At 42.5% G+C, this 25,809-nt stretch overlaps 1 protein-coding gene and 1 long non-coding RNA gene across 3 annotated transcripts in view; one reads left to right on the top strand and one right to left on the bottom strand.

Annotated features, from left to right (window-relative positions):
• Positions 1-414: 414 nt before the first annotated feature.
• Positions 415-25,809, bottom strand: part of poc1a (POC1 centriolar protein A) — a 34,145-nt gene continuing 8,750 nt past the window's right edge. Inside the window, exons 8-11 of one of the 2 annotated variants that reach the window (XM_028999422.1) lie at positions 22,553-22,621; positions 21,760-21,861; positions 8,478-8,699; positions 415-1,100 (exon numbers count right to left, since the gene is read on the bottom strand). In XM_028999422.1, the coding sequence (XP_028855255.1) occupies positions 996-1,100; positions 8,478-8,699; positions 21,760-21,861; positions 22,553-22,621 (498 nt within the window). In that variant the 3' untranslated portion in view covers positions 415-995. Of the gene's footprint in view, positions 1,101-7,638; positions 7,779-8,477; positions 8,700-21,759; positions 21,862-22,552; positions 22,622-25,809 lie in introns of those variants that run through there. The other variant, XM_028999424.1, reaches the window with a different exon arrangement.
• LOC114801302 (uncharacterized) lies at positions 15,344-24,227 on the top strand. The gene is made up of 4 exons (XR_003751477.1): positions 15,344-15,553; positions 18,491-18,704; positions 23,176-23,815; positions 23,903-24,227. It is a non-coding gene; the product is annotated as an uncharacterized LOC114801302 (long non-coding RNA).

Genomic DNA, 25,809 nt, shown 5'->3' with positions numbered 1-25,809 from the left:
GCAACTCGGATGACAACAAACAGCACAGAGGTTTTTCCTCTTACAAAATCGTAAAAAAAAGCCGGCATGAGGCTCCACTCAAATTCTTCTCTGAGAACCTGGAAGTTTCTTCTTCTAGATATTTTTGTAGGTAAACAATGGATATTCTAAAATAGAAATATTCTGATCTTGAGTGATTGATAAGATTTTTGAAGCCGACACCTTTTGTTGCCTCATCCACAAGGGAAGCGGGGTTAAGGATGGGGAGAGAAACCCTATAAAATTCTGGCAGCCATCATGAAGTTTGGCATTAAACTGGCACAGAACCATACACGAAGAAGAAAATAATTTATTTTAAACAACATTCATGTACATTTGGGCAAAAAAAACGTACAGAATTCCACATAAAATTGATAAAATATTTTCAACGGAATAATGACATTAACACTTCTACAAAAGCAGAGTAAAAAGTCCCCCTCCTCCAAACATAAGGCACCAAAATTCTCTTTTAAAATGTATTTAAAAAAAAAAAAAAAAACTTTTTATATTGATTGCGAGTGAGTGTGTGACAGAGAGATTTTATATTGTTGCATCCTTAGGATGGTAGAACCGTGGGCATTTTTCTGGTGTCATCAGATCCTCCCTCGAGGGCCTGTAGTGCTCGGTGGGGAGAGAAAAAAACAGGATTCTTGTCCTCACTGGAACCATTCGTTTAAAAGATCTATATGGACTGTGATAAACGTATAGATTTTAGGCAAAACCAAAAGATGGCTAATGGAGGGACAACTGACAGAATTTCCCCAGTTACAGCTGAAGGGGTGACCGGACACGTCCGCCTGAAGACAGGAAGGTTCTCTGGACCCAAGTTCAGGTCAGTTCATCTGGACGATAAATATGAAGGAGAGGAAACAGAAAAGGGGAAGCGATAAAGAGAGAGGGAAGAAGATAGAGAGAACGGGAGAGATAAACAGAGGCAGCCTGAGGGCCGCGTTTTCCGGCGAGGAAGAAGGCGGCGCTCAGCCCTGCAGCTGAAGTTGCAGGGCGATCTTGTGCTGGTTGTCAATACACTCCTTCAGCTTGTCCTCGGTCAGTGTCAGCCTCTGTTCCAGAATCGCCACCGTCTGCGAGGAGGCGTGGGGAGAGAGGGAGAGAGCCAGAGAGATGAGGGGAGGGGAGATGGAGGACTGGTAATAATACTGCATCACAAAAATGCATGAATGCAGCCGTTTCAGCTCGCCAACAGATGTGCCGTTATCCCGGACTGGGACAATCCCGCTGATTATGAGGGCGGAATTCACAGCCCCCCCCTGCCCGCGGCGAGCTGGGTTGGGAGGGGGTGCAGCAAACACGGCATCCTCTATCTTAAACAAGATACACGAAAAGCACGTAAGAAAACACTCTTCTTCTAAGGTCTAGACAGAGTCCCATTTTGAAGGAGTAGCGCAAAGCAATGCTGGTCACCCCAAAGTTTCATGGGAAATGTGACATATCCACCCCGGGCCACATATTTCCTGTGAGATACCGTGCACCTCAGGTGACTCAGTTCTGCTCCTAGTGGACCAATGATGAAGTGGGGGAGCCAGACAGAGGCTCAGGTGGGAACGTGATTGGCAGCTGGATTGGCGACACACCCTGGAGTGACAAAGAGGCAGCTATTCACACATTTACTGCCGGAACCTCAATTCCGTCTACTTGTTCCGTTCTTCACCCACTCTAGCCTTGAAGAATTCTTCTCAATACATGTTCTCTGTGAGATGAACAGCTCATCATAATAATTGAACTTTTTTTTTTTTTTTTCTTCATATGTCAGTACAGGTCAAATACACACGCAGAACTTGTACAGACCAGAACTCATAACTTCAATTAGCCTCTTTTTAGTATCTAAGTAGCAGAGAGACTCATGAAATGTCTTTCTTCATTTGTAAGTGATCTTTATTCATTTGGTTTAAAAATTATATAATGTGTAATTTTGTCACAAAAAAACCTAGTGGCCTGTACATACAGCTCTGAATCCATTCATTGCTGAATTTCAGCACTCCATGATGATGATCAGGGAAATGTTTGAGAACTGCTGCTCTGGACTTTAAATGTCCCAGGTCTGTACCTTTGCCTCTTTGTGCTCAGACAAACGGATTTCATTCTACACCGTAACTCTTCTCGCATTATATGAATTATGTGATTATGGACAATGAGGTGTACTTCATAAAGTGGGTATCATCAGACCGTTAAAATGTGATCAGCGCTCCACTAACAATTATAATCCCACAACATATATAGGATTCCTCACCACAGCACATCCCTCTCAGGCAGCACAGAAGCAAAATCAATTTAACAGGAAAAAGAAATCATTCAAATTCTATCTATCTATCTATGTGAAAGCATGGCCTGACTTGACAGCTCCATCTCAATCAGAGGAGTTACCGGGTTCTCCCGCGTCACTTTTCCGGAGCCTTCTCCTTCAGCTAAAGCTTAAAAAGATGGCCAAGAGAAACAAATACAAAAGCCAGTCAGGACTGTGCTACTCAAGAGGGTTAGCGCAACCCTGAGCCGACCCCCTGAACGCAAGTGGATCCAGCACGTAGGCGAGACAAGGATGTGGGGACGCCAACGCGCTGTAAACAGGCTTCCTGAGCGTCCCCTGTGGGGACCACTGCCTGGGCTCGATAGCATCTGCTGGCATTTCATGCTGGAGGGAAAGGGTTTTGCATTTCCTTCCTGCGCGAGTGTGCTTTTCCAATCAATGCGCAGCGCCTGCCGCGCTCGTCTAGGAGGACTGAAAATAGCCTGCTTTTTGGGTTGCTCTTCTGAAGCTTGTTTATACTACTAGGAAGGCATCATTCTTACAAATGTGCCGCATCTATCTGGCAGGAAGACCATTATGCACTGCACAAAAAAGACAAAAATAAGACATCCTAGATCTGAATGAATGAAATTAAAATATTCTTATGAAATATTTTGTTATTTACATAGTTGAATGTGCGGACAGCAAAATGACACAAAAATCGATGGAAATAAAATTTATCAACCCATGGAGGTCTGGATTTGGTGTCACACTCAAATTTAAAGTGGAAAAACACACTACAGGCTGATCCAACTTTGACGTCCTTAAAACAAATCAAAATGAGGCTCAAAATGAGTGGCCCCCACATGCCTGTATGACCTCCCTACAACGCCTCCCAGACCTGAACTAAAGTATCTGCCAACTCCTGGACAGTCTGTGGTGCAACATGCCGTTGGTGGAGCGTGATGTGCCATCCTGGATGAGCTGCACTACCTGAGCCACTTGTGTGGGTTGTAGACTCGGTGAAAGAACCACCAGCATTCAAAAGTGACCAAAACTTCAGCCAGAAATCATAGGAGCTGAGAAGTGGTCTGTGGTCACCACCTGCAGAACCACGCCTTTATTGGGGACGTCTTGCTAATTGCCTGTAATTTCAAACTGTTGTCTATTCCATTTGGACAACAGCTTGTGAAATTGATTGTCAATCAGTGTTGCTTCCTAAGTGGACAGTTTGATTTCACAGACGTGTGATTGACTTGGAGTGACTTGGCATCTGGTTGAAAAAGAAATGCAAGTTAAATGACAAACTAAATAATGAAATAAATCGAAATGTCTGGGTTGACACTGTATGAACAACTCCACATGCTTTTGAACAGAATAAACAGCTGTGCTTGTTGAATCCAGGCCACGGAGCTGCAGCGTTAAATATTTTCTCCTCCGCGTTACTTCCACAAAATTTCTCAGATAGGGTCTAGTTTGTGAACTTAAAAAAAATCTGCCACGTCTGAGTGAAACCAGACTTGCATTTTTAAAATCTTACACAGATTTGCATAGACATCAAATGAAAGGCTGTTTAGCAAATTTAAAGAATAAAGTCCTACAAATACATTTAATTGTACACAAGTAGCAACTTTTTCAGTATACGGAAAAAACAACATATATAATAATTATTAGAATGTTATTAGAGTCTACATCAAGCTTTATTTTGGTTTACTGGCAGCTCAGGGTCTCTTCTCTTGTCTGCTGTGGTTTAGGTGTCTTAATCATCCACCAACTGTTCGATACGCTTGTTAAGCGGCGATTAGAGCGTCCCTACTTATTTTCTTTTTTAACGTCACATTAAACAGCTTTCCATACATCACCGAGCAACCAACAGCCTGCGCAGAACATTCTTCAGAGTAATGGGGGATGCTGCCGGCAAGGAAGAACCTGGAGGCTTACCCAGATGGCATCCTGGTGAAAATGGAAGCAAGGACTGGCCACCTCAGCAGAATACTGCCTCTCTGCATCAAACGTGAATAATTCAAGAGAGGCCAGGTTCTAGCTCCTCCACACACAGGCATTTCAGCATGAACTAGGGACTCATACAGCTCTGGGATCATTCCATCTCATCATTACACATGATGAGCGAGCTGCTGATGAGATGATTGGTTCAACCAAATCTCACCCAGCAAGGAAAGGTCTGAGAACCGCTGCTGTGCTGTTTCCTAGTTCACCCTGTTTTGACTGCTGAATCCTTCGTAGGTTAAACTGCTATTATTAAACTAACTAATAGTGGGTATAAACCAGGTTAATATTATTATTGCATTTTGCCAATTATCAAATAGATCACTAAATAAATGTTTTTGGAATTTATATTTAGTTTATTGAAGAATATAGGCAACATTTTACAAAGACACAAGCCCATGAAAACAGTAAAAAAAGAATGTTGCCGAGCTGTCTTTCCACAGCTATACGTAAAAAAAAAAAAACAGACTTCTCCATTTGTTGAGCTATAAGGAGCAAAACTGCAGATTGGAGGGGGAAAAAGAAAGTACATGTAAGAACAGTTTGTGGCAGATTGCCTTAAATTTCCACTATGTGGGCCAACAGTGAATTTGAGACAATCTAGTGGGAGTAGACTTGGGAAAGAAGATGCCACAGTGGTTCACTCTTGCAGTTAATGGCGAGTCTCTGGCACCGGCTGAAAGCATGACTCTTTGGATGTGGCTTTGTCGCAGGCTCTGCACATGCAGGACCGTGCTATTGTAATATATAAATATAAATGTATACAAATTACAAATGTTCTGCAGTCCATCTGGTTAAATACGTGAATTTCTTTTTACTGGACTGTATGCTCTGGATTCATTTCTGTCAGACTGCCAAGTTAATTCCATCAAGCTGCTCTGTTTGGTGTGTCTGTGATGCATTATGGGTGCGAGCAGCATTTAAACGGAGCAAGAACAAGGAAAGACACACTTCACCAGACTTTGAAGGAAGCGGCCGGTATGCATCAAGGTTAAAGGGACAGTCTGTCTCAGGGTAAAAAGGTTGGCATTTCCCACAAGGGGCCACGGGCCTGGAATGTCAATAAAATGGTCCCATGTGGCCCAACGGTACCGTAGAAGCCCAGACCTCATCATGACCAGAGCTGTTTACCACATGCCAGAGGAGCAGAGCAGGGACCCAGGGACTTCCTCTGCAATGGAAACCATCTGCGGCGCCCCCAGCCCTGAGGTATCCGCGTCAACCCCGGTTTCCAGCCCCTCACCCCTAAAAAACATATGGCGGGCCCCTCCTGGAAACCGGAAATGCACTGGCATGCGGTAACTGGGAGGCTGAGCAGGACCAGTATCCCAAGTAAAACATGGCAGTCAGTTCACTTATGAAATATCAAAGACCAATATTTGTTTTTACAGCTAACAACAGCCATGGAGCAATAGGTGTCTCTCAATTTCTGAATCCTTTAGAAGACACTGTCTTCTGTCATTGTTGCACGGTTACTGGAGACAGTCTAGCCGAAGTGAAGTGAAAGTGATTAGTTGGCGCATGTAACAGCAGCACAGCAGTGAAATGAGTCCTCTGCATTTAACCCGTCCCCTGGGTGAGCAGTGGGCAGCCATGAAAGACACCCGAGGAGCAGTGTGTGGGGACGGTGCTTTGCTCAGTGGCACCGCGGCGGTTCGAGATTCGAACAGATTATGGGTCTGTTTCCTTACCTGCTAGGCCAACCACTGCCCCAAAGATAAGGCAACATCCACACAATCAACTATGGGATACAGAAGTAGAATTCTGCTTTTTAAAAGTTGAAATAATAAATTGGATTTAACTCATATGGAATACTGCCACATTTTCCTGTGTTAGTCAGCAAAAAATATTGCCTACAGATTACTTTAAATTTCCAAATCCTAGTTATGCGAGAACAACCTTTTTCAGTGAATCTACAAGGTAGAAGCAACAGAATCCATATGCTCCATACGTCATCTGCTGAATATCAAAAATATTTTTAATTAATCCGGAAACGTACGGAGTACAGCAAACAGCAAGCGTGTACTCATGCTGAGTCAAGTTAATTGGTACAGATCATTCCCTCTCATATCTGACGACTAAAAGCCAGTGACTCACTTCCACACGCAAACATTAACTTGCAAGAACACTTCAAAACCAGTAAATCACCGACTAACAAAGTAGCTCTGAAAGTACATTCATTCCGCATCACGGCAATGTTCTTTTTTCCCTTGTCATGCACTGATAATAGTCGGTTTAAGATTAACGCCCAGATGAGTGAGCACCATACGGCACGTTCTTATGGGCTTGCCTGGCGCTTCCCCTACCGAGCTGCAGGGTGTCTTCAGAGGAGCACAAACAAATGGGAACGTTGTTGTGCCGCTGCTGGCCAAACTCAAAGTCAACGATTGCTCCCGTTTCCTGCCGGCCGGGCTGATGAGCGTAACCGCACTAATAGTCCATTACAGCACCGGGGCCTGCGATGAGGAAGAGATTCGGCAGCATCCCCTCAGGGGAGACCCAAAACACACTCAGTGTCCTGAACTCAGCCCTAACTGTGAGAAGATGGTACATTAATGAATCGGTTTGGCCCCTGAAAATGTATACCTTAGTTCTTTTCCTCTGACATGTGCCAAAAGTAATCTTCTTTCTTTTGTCTAAAATGACCTAGACACTGTATTTCCACATGCTTTTAGGTGATTCTCCATACAGATCCAGTTCTGGCATCAAGATTCAGTGAATGCAATGCTGAGCAAAAAAAAATGCTCATCCTTATTCTTGATTACAAGCCAGCCCACTTCAAACTCTGCCATTGAATGCACTATTAATGTTATTGAACGCATATGAGTGGAATTATTTAATATTATTATTTTCAATTTTTTAATTTTCCAGGCCTGGGAACATATAATTATACATTTATATACAATTTGGAAAATGTCTGTCATGAATGAACCCCTATAATGGCTCTTAGGAGGGGAAAAAAAAAGCTACAGATGCAGAGCCAAGTTCTTAAATGGAGCTTTTACCTGTTGTTTACATCCTTTAAATACAGGACAAGACATTGTGTTGTGGAGACATATAAAAAGCATCATAATGGGCAACCATCACACAATGTCTTGGTAAATCACTACCTTACTTTCATAAGTTACTTAGGAAAAACTTCATTTGAGCAAAATTCTTCTTTCTGAATCTCACGAAGAATAGAACCCATTTTCATTCTCTTTGTCACTATTTTGGGGGTTTTATAGACATGCAGTTTTCTGTACAAATCAGAATATTTGAATATGAAATATCAGAATATGGATTACTGTGCATCACTGTGACTATGATGAGAAGATTACCCGAAATATCTCTTCCCAACAAGCCAGCCCTGGTTCTAGAAAGAACAAGAGACAGCGGATAAACCCCGGAACTACAGCACAGCAAAAGGTGCATGATTTTGATCTCACCTATTCTTCACATGTTCTCTCATTGTATTCAGGATCTTGGGACCCTGCTGAGTTCACAGTCTTCTAATTGTGATGCTACAGTGCTGATTCACACCACAGGGTAATGTTAGGCTGTGTTCTCATAGAGAGGAAAAAAAAAAAAAAAAAAAAAAAACACACCTCACACCATTTTTGGAAAATGCTACTTCACAGTTACTATGATGCATAAATAAATAAATAAATAAAATGGCTGCTTTATATAGCATGGTAAGCGAGTGCCAAATCTCAGTCTCTGCAACACATTATCGCATTTGCGATAGCTCGTGCTCACAGCAGAACACGGCAGATGATGTCAGTGGGCCGAGCTCTGAGCAAAACCGCAGCTCTGAGAGCGGGTTTGGCACTCCGAAAACTGAGAAGCATGAATTATTCACACACCCGAGCCATGCCGGCAGGGATTGAAAATTCACAGAGGTCGCGGGGGAGGGTCAACGAAGTATCAATAACAGACTGATACTTGGGCAACATTTGAAGCCTAGATGAGAAAAAAAAAAAGAGGTAGAAGTGAGGTTGGCCAACATTCGTGATTCACACTAAGGTTTAAACGACAGGGTGTTCAGAACGGCCTCATAAAACTCTATTTTAAACAGTTCTCAATGGAAAATGGTGCAGATTAATGATAGACAGTTCACAGATGCAGACGCATGAAGGATAGAATAATAAAAAAATAATAATAAATAAATGATAAAACATGAACAAACAGACTAGAAGAAGTTAAGAGATCACCATTTAGGCTACATTACCTGGGTGAGAACATCCAGCTGAGCAACAATATGCTCCAGGGTGTTGGCAAGTGTGGCAGGTACCCTCTTATCCTCTGGAGGTGGCGGTGGCACTTGCTGCTGCTGAGAGGATGGCACACTGGGATCCCTTAATGCCTGGGTGGGACGATTCTGGCTCCTGCTCCGACTTCTCCTCTCGGGCTGAGAGCCGTGTCCACTGGGGAGCTCAGCAGCTTCTGCAGTCTGCAGAGAAACAGAAAATTACAATACAATCAGAAAGTGACTAGTTATTAACCAATAACTAGAGATAATAACGAGCAAAAGATAACAACATTTGTTCCTCTAGCATATGAAGAGTCCGCCACTGCACATTTGCCTTTTGTGGTTAAGGTGGTAGTAGCCTAAGGTGATAGGTGGTAAGGTGCTACGGTCTGTAAGGTGGTAGTAGCCTAGTGGGTAAGACACTCGCCTGTGAACCAGAAGACCCAGGTTCAAATCCCACTTACTACCAGTGTGTCCCTGAGCAAGACACTTAACCCTAAGTTGCTCCAGGGGGGGACTGTCCCTGTAACTTCTGATTGTAAGTCGCTCTGGATAAGGATGTCTGGCAAAATGCCTCAAAATGTAATAGTGCCAAAGTCACTATTTGCGGCTGATTTGGAACTCTTTACAATAACAGACATCTTGTACCACATTACTGAAACTCCATGCATGGTCAACAAGTCACCTACAAGCACTCCTCTCATCTACGCGGCAAACGTGTTGACAGTTCCATGTTATGGTGCTCAGGTAAAGGTTTAACGGCCACGCTCCAAAACAGCAGAGGTGCATGTCAGTCTCGACAGCGTGAACAAACAGGGCCGAAGGAAGGCAGCCGCCCTGCCATAAAGTTCCTCCTGGAAACATCTGGCCAGCAGGTGCCATGTGAGTACTTCCTCCTCGCTCCAAGGTGGGTAAATATTTGCCGAGCGACCCTGGTGATTTCAAGGCAAACAGCAGTGCTGCGCAGCACCAGATCGGTGATGCCCTGGCCCACTCCGGGTCCGGCTGAAAACAAGCAATGTCTTTGTATGCTAAATAAACCAGCTCTCTAGAGGACTTAATCCACTCCGCCGAGGTACATCGCAAGGCATCATTTGGGAAAAAAAAAAAAAAGCCTCGTTGTAACTACTCCAAAGTGAACATTGCATTACACTGTTGCTTTTGATTGAGTTCTTCAAGTGATATGACTTTCATTGTGTTTTCATTGAGCGATGTTATGCAACAATAAATCATTCCAACAATCCTTGCAATGCATGGTCAGAAGTAAACTTTTTGTAATGTTCATTTCTATTATTTGTAGGAACAGCCTGGGGCGTGGTTGTCAATCCAAAGGCACTGCACCATTTATTTCAAAATGTTTTGTGTAGGCTTGGGAAATTTTCTTTTTCAAATTGCCCATTTACATTAGTCACATTTTCTAGGCATATATTTCAATTAATGGGAATGCAACAACTGATTGGCTGAAATTGAGAAATTAAAATTCCAGCCTAACACAGTGCTAAATCAGAATACTCAAAGGTAGTAAACAGAAAAATGTTGTGTATACCAGTCTAGTGATTATACAGTATCAATACAACCAGACAAAATCAGTTTCCTACTGGGTGGTAGTAGCCTGATTGGTAACTCGTCTATGAACCAGAAGACCACAAAGTCACAGGTTCAAACCTTCCTAACCATTGCAGCCCTGTAACTACTGATTAGTCACTCTGGATAAGGGCGTCTGTTAAATTCCATAAATGTAAACAATAATCTGTACCAGAAGCAAAACACTTGATTTTCGACTCTTTTTGAATGATGTGCATGTTGACATTGGCAACAATACTTTTTACACTACAGATTCAACACATTCCATCCGCTAGACAAAGGCACATGTGGAAACCTTCAATCAGACAGTCGTAATGCAGCTTTCCTGGGGGGGACTTAACAGGAGTAATCCTGCCTTAATCATCAGCACCAGCTCACGTCCCAGCAAAAGGTGCAACTCCCATGTCCATTTGTCATTTCTGGATAAGCGGTGGGTTGCGTTTCTATTGGTCCTTCACCAATGGTGTGAGGTGAAAGCACTACAAGGTGCATTTTTGCACCGCCTGGTAAATGGCAGTGCCTCGCCAGTTCAAATATTTACTTACTGTGAGGTATACCCTTATATAAACCACGAGCAGCCGGCACAGCACACTGCAGGTCTATATTTAACCAGGCTGGGCGGCTTGAAAGCAGGATTGAAAAGTGCACTGCTCCAACAGGATCCGTTATTACAGGGCACAATGGCACAGTGTTGGTTAAGCATTACATTACTGAGTCAACAAATGTCATCAATCACCGGTGACACCAAGCTGCAATTCAGAGGGATCTTTTATCATACTGAATTAAGACAATTATTGTGGGTCATAAATGAAATATGTCATTCTCTGCATAAATCAAGAGGCATTAAATGGTAAAAAAAAAAAAAAAGAAAATGCTGTTCTGGGACAGGCTAGGGCAGTTCAGTTTTATCTAATATATATATTTCAAGTGGATACATAAATTTTCTTCAAGTCTAAGAAATATACAAAATCAGCTGAAATGTTGGACTTTGAAAAGAATATAAAAACATATAAAAGCTGGGGAGGCTTGGCTGAGCAAACAAGCTTCAATAGGGCAGGATTAACTCTTGTTGAGTGGAGGACTCATTTAGAGCACAGACAGACACACACGCCACTCACACACACCCTTTAGCACCCTCCTGATGAATCACCTGGACTGGAAAATCCAACAGTGGAAAATTTCCTGGGGCCCCAGCGTAGCGCTGGATCACACTGGCCAGCCGGAGACATCAATAGACCCTTCCCACATGCACAGCCATTCATCAGGCTGAAGTCTCACATACATACACAGACACACACACACACATACACACACACACACACACAAGCAGAATAAACTGGATGGAGCGCTGCACAGGTTGAGGGCAGTGTGCTGGTAATGTGAGTTTAAAGGAAACACGGTTGTTCAACCTGCAATTTTCAAGCCCTTGTTTTTGTACTTCACAGGAGCCTACACCACTTTTCGTCTTCTGCCAAGGAGTTTGGCTTGATTCACTCTAGTCTCCGGTGAAGCATTAAAAAAACATGTTAATGGAGTTATTACCAAATAATAATAAGTACGTTTTTTATACCGATGCAGCACACTGGGCGTGCAAACAGCTGTCTTCACTACACTACGGTTGTTCACATTATATGTATACTGGATGTAAACACAATTAAAATATTTCAACTATACATTCTGGCCCACACCTGTCTGATTAACTAGGCAGCTGTAAAGTGTAGTCTGTAATAAGGACAGGATATCCAATGAAGTCCACTTTTCATTACAGCCTGGTCGGTCATATAATCTTGGTTTCCAAATATGTTCCAAGTCCACAGAGTTCGGCTACTGCTTATTCAATAATGCTGGAGAAGTAATGGTGTCAGCAAACCTGCAGAACTAAAAGTCAGCCACAAGAGGATGAAATGACGGAAAAAAACTCATCCAGTCCCACCATGAATTTGTGCAATTGCGACTTATCAGCTCCTAGCATTTAAAGTACATTTTCCAAAATCGCTGCTAGCAAGCATTACACAAAGCTTCAGAGGTTAGATTTACAACAACATGTTCAGATTTTCCATCAGGTCCACTGCATGAGGAGGGCAGGAAGGGAAAAGCTGATTTATTTAGACAGAAACAGGAGAAATGTTTTGGCTATGAGCCTTTCATCACTGATATATTATATAGAGTTCAAAATGTAAAAGATAAAAGCATGGATCTGGAGTCTTAAATTCTCTTTGTCATGTGTACAGTAAACCAGCCATAACATTATAACCAGGCAAACTACTATAACCATTTTTTTTTTTTTTTACAATGGCACATGATTATAAGGGGATACATAAAAAAGTGAAAAGCCAATTCTTAAAGTTAATGTGAAAAATGGGTAAAATTAATGATCTGAGAGACAAGGGCCAAATTGTGAAGCAAGATAACTAGGTCTATATGTATATGGCATTCCCAGGCATACTCCAGTATGTTCCCTGCCATATTCCAAGGTGTTGACTTGGCCTACAAATTACCCAGATCTTGAGTGGATTAAGGACCTGGGGTTTGTGCTGATCCAAGGAGACTGATGTGGTCCTCGTCCCCATTTTTTATGTTATGGCTGATTGTGAATGTACATTACAATAAAAGACATGTTAAATAATTGTTTGAGTCACTGTTGAAAGAAATTGTGCACAAATGCTCCAGAGATACACTCCAAAGAATCAAAAAAAGCAGGAAAATGCAAAGCTATGCCGAAGGGAAGGAAAGGATTAACTCCATTTGATTCCCCAGACTCCAAAATACATGAAAGGAGGATTGGCCAAATAAAGGAAATGCAACTGGAAACCCCTCAGTCGATTTCAACCTAATTGTGTGTGTGTGTCCTCTCTCAGCTTAAGAGACTGAAGAGAAGATGAAGAGTGCTCCCGTTCCAGTGGTGATGCAAGCAGGGCCGGTTCTAGTATGCTTATAAATAAATTAATAAATAAATAAAAAATATTCCACATCAAATTATAACCAAAAACTTGGATATACCAAATATAGCATTAACTTTCCCATTGTGAGCTGCTGGGATGGAAAGTGAATACGTTTTACTATGTGCCTGGGTCCCTCCAGTCGACTAAGACAGGCGGACAGTGGTACTTGTGGGATCGAGAAAGAAACATTTTTCCACGAGACTGAAACTGTGCGAAGAGCAAATGACTAGTCCCCACTGCCTGTACAAATTTAGATAGATTTTTTGGCTGTTAATTATCTTACCAGCTACCAAGATTTTGATGAAAGAGATTTGCTGCCTAACACACACGGTGCGATTTTTCCGTGGTCGTTTCCTGACGCGGGGTAAACACACAGCTCAAACTGTACAAATAAATTGCAAATTTGCAAAAAAAAAAGCTCACAATTTATGTGCGCATACTGTACAGTCGGATGAAACCTTACTGCTCACACAACATGAGCAATATGAACACATCGGAAGTAGAAGTAGTGAAGCAGAACAAAGTGAAAAACGCAGCTTTGGCAGATTTGTGGGCAGGAAAAAAAAAAAAAAAAAAAAAAAGTGGCGGGACGTAAATCATTTGATTTACCACTATAAATAACTTTTCTCCCTGTTGTTCCAGTCATAAGTAGGTGAGACCATGTTAAAAAGGTTGGCTTGTGTCTGCCACAGCTGATTCCATGTTCTGCTACTTGAACTTCAGTTCCGATTTTGCACATGCCCAGTGAGGACATTGGGTGACTGGTTTGATGTTCTTACGACCAGCCGATTATGGGTCGTGGCCTGGACGGGAGGGGCGAAGTGGTGCTCGTACATCATGTACACTGTACGATGCACGACTAAGCTGCGATTTGGTTGGACTCAAGGAATTATCACGAGTGCAAATTCGAGTCTAAAACTTGACAGCGGCTCATTTGCATACTAACATTGATTGGATGTTTAGCTGGGGGGAGGGGGGTGGGGATCTGCTCAAAAACAGCACAGAGAGAAGGAGCGAACAACAGGGGCAATTTAAAATTTCATCTTTTAAGGTGGATTTTTTCAGCTACTGTAGTAAATCTTGTCCATATTCAATCTGTTGTTTTCTTTATCAACTTCTAAATAAAAGTTTGGTTTAATAGGGATGGTAGTAGCCTAGTGGGTAACACACTCGCATGTGAACCAGAAGACCCAGGTTCAAATACCACTTACTACTGTCCATGAGCAAGACACTTAACCCTAAGTTGCTCCAGGGGGACTGTCCCTGTCACTACTGATTGTAAGTCGCTCTGGATAAGGGCGTCTGATAAATGCCGTAAATGTAAACAGGGCAGGACGTTTGTTTAATGGCACATTGCCCCCTCTTGCCCCAGCATAGTGCCAGCCTCAGATGCAAGTCTCCAAACGACTGCTTCTGTCAGGCACTATTTCAAGCATGTAATTCTATAATGAATGGACATTATTAGCAATATGAAGTAAAATTATAACAAAAAAATACAACAGAGGAGAAGTTCTCCTCTGGGCTCGTTGATTTGCCATTGTCAACGATGAAAGAGATCATCTTCAACCACACGAAGATAGACACTCAAACATATGTAGCATCAACGCCGAACATTTGAAACGAAGCACAATCATACAGGACCACGGTTCCACGGCACCGAGCTGTAAAGCAAGAGCAGATTTGCCGGCTGGTTAGTTTCAGATTCCTCCTCATTAGGAGCGGTGCGGAGGGACAGACTGGGATGTTGATTGCTGGAGTAAGACCCCTCCCCCTCTTCCCCCCACGCCGGCTGCTGTGCAGCGAGAATCGGAATCCTGCTGCACCACTCGCCTGCCCGTGCACGTGAGCCGAGAGCGACGGGGAAACAGAGAGCGAGTGTGGGAGGGGGGACATTAGAGGGTGGATGTGATTGGGCCTTGTGGGGTGTTGTGGGGTTGATCTGCACATCAGATGCTGCCGCTACAACTCCTCGGCATCCTTAGCTGACTGCGTCCATTCAGATCTCTCTCTCTCTCTCTCTATTGCACTCTCCTTCACTCCATTTTGCAGTAACTCTGTCCTTCCCTGACAGCTGCTTGGGTGGGTGCAGCTCAGAGGGGTAAGGTGTGGCCCGGCTCTGCACAATGAATATGTAAAACTCAGTTTGAGGAGGACAAATTAATACATTTGTATACATTGAGCAGTCCCCCCCCTTCATTTGAGAGCTTCGTGTGACTAAAATTAGTTGTGATATCACCAATGAGAAATGAAAAAGTGGGTGGTGGGCAAACGGGAATCTCTGAGCCACTAACAAAAGCTGGCATTGACAGAACAGCCATCTGTGACTCCAGTGCCAGGACTTTAGATTTGAGTGTAGTAAGTAAAAAAGGGCTTCCAGATGCCACGGCATTAGTCCGTGTCTGCACAGAATTCCTCGCTTCAGACTTCCACACGGACGCCGCACGGTAGTGGAGCGCTCACCGACGCTTCTGCACTGCTCCGACTGGGTGACTAATGCACGACTCTGCTGAAGTATTTTACTAATTAAAAGTAAGTGCGTTTTCTCCCTGCATTATCTTGTAATATCTGCTCAAACAGAACAACTGCTGAATAACATCAAAGTGTCCATAAAACCATTGCTCCATTTCTCACTATGTGCTCAGAAAAATATTATGTCCAAAAGAAACTATTAAAGCAGTGGAGCTTAGGAGACAATTCAGGACAAATAGGTCAAAATATTCGGTCATATTCAACATGAGGAAACTATGAATACATGAATTATTCATAAGCACGTCATTTTATAGATATTTGCGAGGTATTCAAATGCAATGATTTATGGGGCACAAGGCATGTTTTTGCCTGGCATGGTGGACACACACCTAGAACACATGCACTTTATTTTTACACGCAGCATTTGTTTTCCTCACATATAAATGCATATTTGTGAAGATCACTAATATCATGTGCACTTACTGAGACACTGCTTTGGAAACACTGATCCCCGTTAATGTGCATAATTACCATTCATCTACCAGAAAAGCATTGTCATACACATCTGCCTTAATCAGAGCACAATGATTTTGACTGAAGTCTCTTTTGTCCTAATTGCGGATTATAATTGTGACCCCGCCTGCTGACTGCATAGCCAGTGAATGGTCCTCTAGATTTAGCATTGAACACAGTGAGGGTGACTTCTGCATTTGCCCGCTGTACTCAAGGACTTGGCGGTTACTGTTCCCACATCAGACAGCTCCCCACCAGGCTGAGGCAAGGACCCAGCTGGAAGACCACCAGACAGCACAGCTCTGCTAAAGGGCACCACTCCAGAAGCCCCCATTGACGCCTCCACCACTGACGCCCACACAATCAGGCCATTTCTAAGACTGTTGTCACAGACGAAAACAGAGACACAGAGGCGGAGGTGCAGTCGCACTCAAAAGAGGTGACCTACAGGAATCAGTTGTGACAGCTGCCGTTTCACAAAAGCATCAGCACCACCTGTGGCACGTAGAACCAAACTCCTCCAGAGCGGCTGCAGGCTGTCTGACATGACTGCCTACGGTTCGAACACAGAACTAGTGATGAAACAAGAAAATTCTATTAAAAAGTATATATTTGTAATTCGTTAAAATGTCAAAAGGTTCGTCTATACTATGTTAAAATAAGCGTTGGATAAGACCATAACAGAACAGTACTGTGAAAATGTGTTGAAATGCATTTGCCTACTTCTACCTGCGCCCTGTGACCCTCAACTAGAAAAGCAAGTGTAGAGGATAGATGGAATGGACTCAAGTGTTTTATTTAGGCAAGTTGTTCTGTGATGACACCAAGAACAAAGTGTCATACCGACTATGTTTTATCAGTCATAAAATCCTTCCTATTTACCATAGCAACAATAGAGTGATGTTTTCATGCAAGCAAAAGGTGCTGAAGACATTCAGTGAGGTGAAAAAATAAGGAGTCACACAAAGCACAGGAGAAGAGGATGGTGACCTAGAAGGAAAGCCCTTAGAATGGCTTTGTGTCCCTAAAGCTGTCCTGAACTCCATGCCTACATTAAAACCCATGCGGTTTTGTTTTTAAGCCTAACAGCAGAACACCGCTGACAGCTTAAGACATCTGGCTATTCAGATGGAGCCATGATTCTGTCTATAACACAGTTGGTGCTTGGTTATGACTGGTTGTTCTCAGGCTGCACCCTTTTTCCACTTCCTTTGATAATATAGACAATTTTTGTCTCGGGCCAAAAAAAGGCTGATATGTACAGCCACACAATATCTATAAAACTGATGTACTGTGTACTGTGAACATCATGTATTATTAAACTTATGTTGTGACTACATAGTATATGACTGTGATGTAAATAATGTATCAGTTTCTACATTACATTATCCTCAGTGCATCTTTGAATACTTTATTTTGCAATGTCATCTTAAATGTGCAACGTGATCTAAGCTCTGGAGGAAAGAACCAAAGCAACGGTAATAAATGCTAAATGTTCACCACAGAGGCGTAATTAGCACATCGAGATAAGGAAGATAAGATCACTAGTGTTTGATTAGCACACCCCCACCACAGTCACAAATGGAAAAGTACTCCAAGCCAAACCACAGGCTGCTGATTTGCAGAGGTTTGCACAAACAGGCTTTAAGAATGCCCTTCAGATGAACAAGAGCAACCTACACTTTGCACCATTTTTTTCATGTAGCGTATTTTATAACACTAAACAAGTGAAACGATCGGGTATTGCATCAGAGTACAGATTCAGCGTTGAGTACTGGCCCAAAAATCTTAATGGAACAGCGAGAAAAAAACCTACCCTACTGTATGGACAATTAACCTAATTTGCGCAACAATAATTCCTCTCCCTCTCTAGCCTTCACAAATCATTCTAATGAAAAGAGCGTGGTAGGGGCGCTTTTAAAAGACGTTCGGCCGCAAATAAAGACCAGGGCTGAGGAGGCCTCTTAGAACTCGGAGACAAATTCATTTTGTACAGACAGGACTTCAGGGCGGTAATTATGCTTTGCAAATGGAATAAGTCTATTAAAGCCCATTACTGATCCTCAGAGGATGCAAGACTGTGAATTATGCTGGATTTAAAGTGTCTATGTGACATTTAAGAAATGCACCATGACTTTGAGGTTCTAGAGGAACCAAAATTAAATAAGTCATATAGCAACTGTTATGGTAAGTTATTGTACAAATTCCTATGCATTTTTATTATAATCATAAGGTAAGTATGTCTTATTATGCCAATATTTTATTGCCATTTACAGTATAAAAAATGAGCTGAATCAAAGTAGCATGAGCTTTTTCTTAACATGCTGGTGTATTATTTCAAAGCCCACAAACATGCCTGTTACACTTGATCAAGTCGCCAAAATGTTCTTGTCCACTTCACAGCAACACAGTTCATCCATTGCATAGCTTGTTTGAAGCACGGTAATAATAGCTGTATTATTTCACCCTGGTCTCTTTTGGCAGCTGTGCCCTTCGGCTCCCGGGTTGGATGTAGCCACCGGAGACGGACAAGGTGGTGTCTCCTTACCGCCGCTCGTAAGACGCCTCACTTAAAAAGCTCGATGCCATTGATCCATGTAATAATAGAGTCAGGTGAAGCTGAGGTCACACAGCGCCCCGGGAGCAGTCTGAGACTTTGCACCCAGGTGTGGAGAACCTTCCCCATGTCCTTGTTCATGTAAGTAACACCGCCTTGACTTAAAAAAAAAAAAAAAAACTAAAATTGTTAATAAAAAAAAGATACCTGCTGCTCCTTGACCTACGGTGGCAACAACTCCACCCTATACCCGAGCCTCCACCACAGCACCATCTAACGAGTGTTTTTAATATTTAACCACCACTAATGGCCTTTTCCTGTCTAGGTCCCTCTCTCTTCCTTTCAGCAAAGCAGGCATCTGAGACCTCATATGTGCACCATAATCAAAAGTGAAAGGCCTAGAGGACTACTACGTTTCAGCACAACTGAACACGACAGATAATGGTTTAATGCACAACTCATCGCCAGTGGTGAGGCGTCAGTTACATGAGAGAAAGCAATATATTGAGAAATGTTATTGATGCATCAATTATACAGAACATTTTTTAAATTATTTATAAAAAATCTGTAATTTATAATTAAATAGAATCAAAATAGGTTAAAATTCTTCATCTGTTGACAGTAATGTGAAATAATTTATGATTCATGCAAGATATTGTATGAATGACACCCCTAGTGTACATTATCATATTGATAGTGTACTATAATGCATGAACCAAAAATTAATGTCCAGAATAACCATTTCAATACAATGACCATAATTATGTTTATGATGTGACATACGCCCTAAAAGTAAACTGAAATATGTAAATGATTTTTCAGCTCGATACCTTTTCTCCCCCCACCGTGTTGACGTCCACTTTTGTGAATGCTTAGCGACAGTGATGGTAAGCTTCTCCTAAAGGCAACTCAGGAAACTCACCAAAACTTGGAAAATGGGATCTTTCATCTCTAACAGCAGCACCAGTTCTAGCACAGAAGCCCTGTATTAGAATCATGGCCCTAAAATGATCTATAATGTTACTTAAGTTCAGTCCACATATCTTTTAGATTTCTTTTCCACAAGCACACTATGAATAAACACAAACTGGTGAGCAATGCAGCCACTGTAACCAAAACATATTTTTAGATTGTGGAAACTAGCAGGATTAAACAGAGCATCTACAACACGGTGTCTTCACTTGGAGCTGTAGAGTTGGTTGATAAGGGTCATAAGTCATCTTCAGATACTGGGTTGGCAGCTTGATGCCCTCATTACAGCAGTGGTGGGTACCTGACTTCTGTGGAGCTTAATAAGAGCCAAAATGTCATCCGCAGATGCTGCCCAGCTTTTCCCTCCCAGGTTTGTTAGTTATGGGGATACAAAGCCCCAAAGGTCACCACAGTGCATCTTTACATAGAGCCACCTCCTCTTGGGACACTGCATATAAAACCCCACCCTGGGGGCAAGTCTATTCAAGAGAGGCACAATGAGCTTTCCCATACAGCATTTACCTCATAAAATGGCCTATTATTAATTACCTTCAATAACAGATTGATTCAAGCATGAATACACCTCTAAGATATTAATATACATTTCTAACACAAAAGACGGGTAATATTGCTATAAGAGAGACTCAAGAGCAGGCTTTTCAACTTTAAAGTAGCATCAACTATCCAATATGTGAAGGCCTGTCACTACTGGCCTACAATATGCTGATTACCAAAGAAAGCAAAGGCGTCTGCAGACATAATCAAATTACGATAAATAGCCCGCACACTGACGTGGGAGATTCGGAATAAGCGATTCAGTTACACAACATTCTGGGGCAGATGGCTCCATTTCTCCAGACACAGCTTGGAGGAGGTCACATGATGTCCTGTCTCGCCTGGCTTGTTGTTCGCTATGTCTCAATTTCTGCTCACACACTCACACACAGATCACGATCACCCATCCTGTTGAGCCATGCCTCTGAAAAGGCGTAAAAATACACTGGAGACAGATCTACACAAGCCCCAGAGTAGACTGTTGACCACTGCCTTAATTAAAACATTACATTACAGAGAAATTATGTAACACAGCTGGAGTGGCAACAATGCTAAAAAATATAGTATGAATGATTCATCCTATCCCTCTAGAAAATGGACATCAACCATAAAGTCAGAAACATTAGAAAGGAATAAGCAATGTGTAGAGACCAAATTGCAGGAAACAAGGAAAAGCAACATGATACTATGATGATGATATGAATACTGTCTGTTCCCTAATACTCAACATATCATATAATTGTTGTTAAAGGAAGTCGAACAATGAAAAAAGTAATTCTAAAGTAATAATAACTGCACATTTTGCACAACAATTATTTTTTAAATATGAACATTTCCCTTTTTTCCCTTTGTTTTTCTTTCAATGAAAAGTTTCTCACACAATTTAAAGTTAAACTCCCAATCCCAAAATTGACACAGAATACCAAAAAGAAATATCCCAATATTGCTAATTTAATGGTGAATTACTTTAATATATTTGGTAAACATCATATATTATTAATATATTATGAATAAAATAATATAATCAAATTCTAGTGCTGTCCCCATTTTGGTAAGAAAAAAAAAAATAGGCCTTGTAATAGGCTATGTAAGCAGGGAGAGCCCCTGACATGCTGCCATTTGAAAGTAGAGTTCCTGAACAGGAAATCAAACTTCCACATCAGCAGAGTGCAGTGCCATCCACCGCACGCAAGCACTGACAATGTAGGAAGTCTGTCTCACTGTCTGGCAGGGGTGGTATTAATAGTAGGAGGAGACAACTGTCAGAGGTGCTGATTGTCTATGTATTACACAGAGGTCTAACATTTAAGATGAGGCGTTTGTAATGTCAGTGTGTGCATGAGAGTCAAGTGTTTCAGTTTTCAGAGGGCTGTTGAGATGAAGTGAGGACTGACACTTAAAAAAATGTTAATGGTGTTACAGGCAAAAAAAAAATAAAAAATCCTTTCAGAAGTCCCACACCAATTATGTGATAGACATACACTAGCAGTTACCACCCATATCCCTAAAATAAGTATCTGATAGGTATGACCTGACATACAATTGTGGACAAACTAAACCAATGTGAACAGAGTGGCCCAAGTAAGACGTCAGGGAGCAATTCTATTTTCCATTTTCCCATCCACTGTTAATGACAGTGAGCGTGCGTGAGTCTTGGTATGTACTGGACCTGTTTTGAGTCTCCATTCAGCCCCTGAGTGCAGGCTTTGTGCTGCTGCTGCAAAACTTCAGTATAATCAGTTCTGTCAAAGTTAGTCTTCCACACCATGACCTGTGTAATATATGGAGAAGAAGGAATAAACCTGATAGCAGAGCAGAAACTGTAGCAGTACAGGAGCAATAGAGGCAGCACAGTTAACAAAATGTAATGCATTCTGAAGTCTTGGCATCTTATCTGTGTTAATATGTAAAGACGTATTACTATGCAGCAGCTTAAATTAAATATAAGAATTTTTTTTTGTATTGATACGTTATCATTCCAATACAATGGACACAATTACAATCGTATCCCAAAATACTGTTAATTATTTACTCGTTATACTACATGACTTGACATAACTACAATAACTAAATGACATAACTACATAACTAAAACTAAAACACCCCCCCCTAACAATAGAGGACTAAATGTATTGCATAGGTGATTTAACCTCACTGCTGTGTGTGTAAATTGCCTTCAGCTCCTTCATTTAAACTAAACTCCAAAACATAGACACTAGATATCAGTGAATAAATAATGTATCAAAGGAAGCATAAAGGTATATTGCCATATATGGATTTTTTTTATTCCACCCCTCACGGGAAACATATACCTTTCTGTCATATATATATTTGATTCCCACACTCAGCAACATATAAATAACTGAGGAAATGGCAGCTTTAAATATATCTTCTATAGGGAACAAACTGCAAGCTTTTCTGGAACCGTACAATTAACCGCCAAAGAGGACAAACTGAGTCACCTGCTCATCTGACCCTCCGGAGGCAAAGTAGTCACCATTCCTGGAGAAAGCCACACATGTCGCGGGTCCCTAGAGGATGACACACATGCAACACACACATACACACACACACACACACACACACACACACACACATTTATTAATGGCATGAAGATCTGCAGAATGATTCACACAGCGAGAACCTCAACCCTTTAGAAGATGCATCAGGTATCACCCAGCATGATTAATCACCATAACGGATACAAAGAACCTTATGCAATATGTTGCAATTAATATTAATATATAAAATGTGATTGTGCACTGGAGGAATTGTCCCCCCCTCCTTGAACAGCAGTCACTTGCTGAAGGAAAAGTTATAAATCTGCCAGAAATTCATTACCACAAACATTTACATTTACAGCATTTATCAGACGCCCTTATCCAGAGCGACTTACAATCAGTAGTTACAGGGACAGTCTCCCTGGAGCAACTTAGGGTTAAGTGTCTTGCTCAGGGACACAATGGTAGTAAGTGGGATTCGAACCCGGGTCATAGGCGAGTGTGTTACTCATTAGGCTCCTACCACCACTACCAACAAAAACCCATACCTTTACTGCCTTCTCGCTGTTTACTCTACTTTCCAGGCAAGAAAGGAGAAAGCCTTTGGCAGGGCCGAGGTGACAAAAACACCACCTCCATCACCGCAGCATGATGGATTTCAGATTAAAACAGGGCAGGGAAAAGCCCTCACCAGACCCACACAGGAGCACAAAGACACCACACCGGGGCTGGAAGATGTGGTCTAAAAACCCACTCGGGCACAGTTTGGCCGCCGCAGCGGGTTCTTGAGGGCGACCGGGGGAGCAGAACACGGTTGTGGGATTAGCGGGTGGTCACCTCCAAATTGGGACAACCGGGAATAAACCTGAGAAAGGCAGCGGCTGCTGAGGAGAGCGTTGCGGCGAGGGACGAGGAGTTCGGCTCAGGGCTTGATGTGAAAGTGAGCCCCCGGTGAGGCTGATTACAACTGCTGATTGCATGAGGGGAGTATTAATAACACACTGTACTCTGTCCTCGGCTTTGATTATGGCTGCGCTCTCCCTCTCTCTCGCTGTGTGTGTGTGTGTGTGTGTGTGTGTGTGTGTAAGAGGAGTCTGGAATGACTCATTATGAATCACCACGCCGACACCTCCTGCCGAATGGAAGAGCGTTCTCCCTCTCCTCTACCCACAGACACCGGGCCAGTCACCTCACCCCACCCCCCCACCCCCCCGAAACGCTAAAGTAAGCACTGTGGCGCTTACACACTTCTCCCTTGGGAAATGTACACACCGCCATAACGGGGCTAATCATCCATATCCTGTGATACAGAAAATCAAGCCATTGTGTCAGACTGTGTTTACTGTACGCGCCCCTCACGTAGAGCGAGGCGCGCTCGCCGCATCAAAATCACCCGCTTACGCATTCGCCCTGGCGGAGCGCCGCCCTGCACGTAAGAGCTACACACATCATGTGACAAATTAATTAAAGCTAATATCAGTGATGCTAAATACCATAAACTAATGATGAAACTCACATCTCATAGTGGGCGCAGAAGTTTAGGTACCCAAAGTTAAATATGACATTTCTTTATAATTAGAAGAAAAAAATTATTAAATGTGAACAGAAACACAAACAAACAAATAAAAACTGAATTTGAGAAGACAATGAAACACATGTGGAGTTATGTACTTAACAAAAAGTGGAGACCTGGCCTCCACAGTCACCGGACCTGAACCCAGTCCAGATGGTTTGGGGTGAGCTGGACCAACAAGTGCTAAACACCTCTGGGAACTCCTTCAAGACTGTTGGAAAAGCATTTCAGGTGACGACCTCTTGAAGCTCGTCGAGAGAATGCCAAGAGTTAGCAAAGCTTAATCAGAGAAACTACAATATAAAACATGTTTTCAGTTATTTCACCTTTTTTTGTTAAGTACATAACTCCACATGTGTTCATTCATAGTTTTGATGCCTTCAGTGAAAATCTACCAACGTAAATGGTCATGAAAATAAAGAAAACAGACAGTACTGTATAGGCCGCACCTACTAATTTATAAAAGAAAAAAAGAAATTGTACATTAATAAGCTGCACTTGTCTATAAGCCACAGATCTCTCTGTTGAAACATGAGATATTAACCGTATAAGCTGGTAATATGCACAACGCCATACATAAATGTAGTTGTGCAAATGCTTTTAACAGTACTAAAGTTGTCTCCTTGAGAATCGAAATTGAAGAGCCTGAAGGTAACACTTTCTCTGCGAAAATACAGGAAACACAAAAGTCATTGATCACTATCGCCCTCCTGTGCACTCGAGCTTACGTGCAGCAGCTCTATTTCCTTCTTCATCAGCCAGACGGATCGCCCTTTAACTTGAAAGTCGCATCATATGCATTTCTTTCCATGTTGAGGGTCTGTGCACACTGTTTCTGTCGTGCTACACAGGAGGAGGACACGAGGGAGGACGTTCTCCACGACTGAACAGAGGAAAGGCTGCTTTCGCTATCAGTCCCTTCAGCTGTGTTCGCCTCCCAAGCACGCACCCAAATCAGACGTTTTTTTTCTGGCCAACACTCAGAGAAAAGCTGAGCAACAAGACACACTAATAGGCCGATCCACCTCCTCACTTAGCTCCCGAGCAGCCGTGTGTGGAGGATAGGAGGAGACGACAGACCTCTGCTTGTTCTTACATATTGTATTTTAAGCCTGGCACACCCCGAACATCAGGATTGGAAAATGGTAAGGCGATCTTTGCAGAGCAGAACGTCACGTCAGAACAAACTCAGGACAAATTGTACTGCACGTGACCTAATCTGTGCAGGTTTGTGTGTGGCAGGAAGGAGGGAAAGAGAGGGACGTGGGAAGAGAGAGGACTAGCTGCCACATGTTTCCTAAAATGCGACAGAACAAATGCCCACCTCCAGCCTGGCGTTGGAGCAGAAGAGGAGGAGGGAACGAGGGGAAGGAGACCGGGCGAGAGGGGAACAAAAATTGAGGCGTGTGTGTGTCGGTGTGTATTTATGTACATGCTCAGGACTGTAATCAAACACAGGAATGTAAACTTGGAAGTAAAGATGGAGTAACCCAGGAGTCTTCAACTGACAGCAGACATTCCAAACAGCTCATGTATAACATAACTCCCCAATATCACACACACCCTATATGCTCGTGCTTCTTTGAGTGTGGTCTTATTGGTCAATTTAAAAATTCAGAACTATAAAATGAAAACAGATTAAGGA

Source organism: Denticeps clupeoides, chromosome 12 (genome assembly GCF_900700375.1).
Source record: "Denticeps clupeoides chromosome 12, fDenClu1.1, whole genome shotgun sequence".
In the NCBI taxonomy this organism is placed as follows: Eukaryota; Metazoa; Chordata; class Actinopteri; order Clupeiformes; family Denticipitidae; genus Denticeps; species Denticeps clupeoides.
The sequence above is the reverse complement of the archived record's forward strand: the minus strand, read 5'-3'. Positions and strand labels throughout refer to the sequence as shown.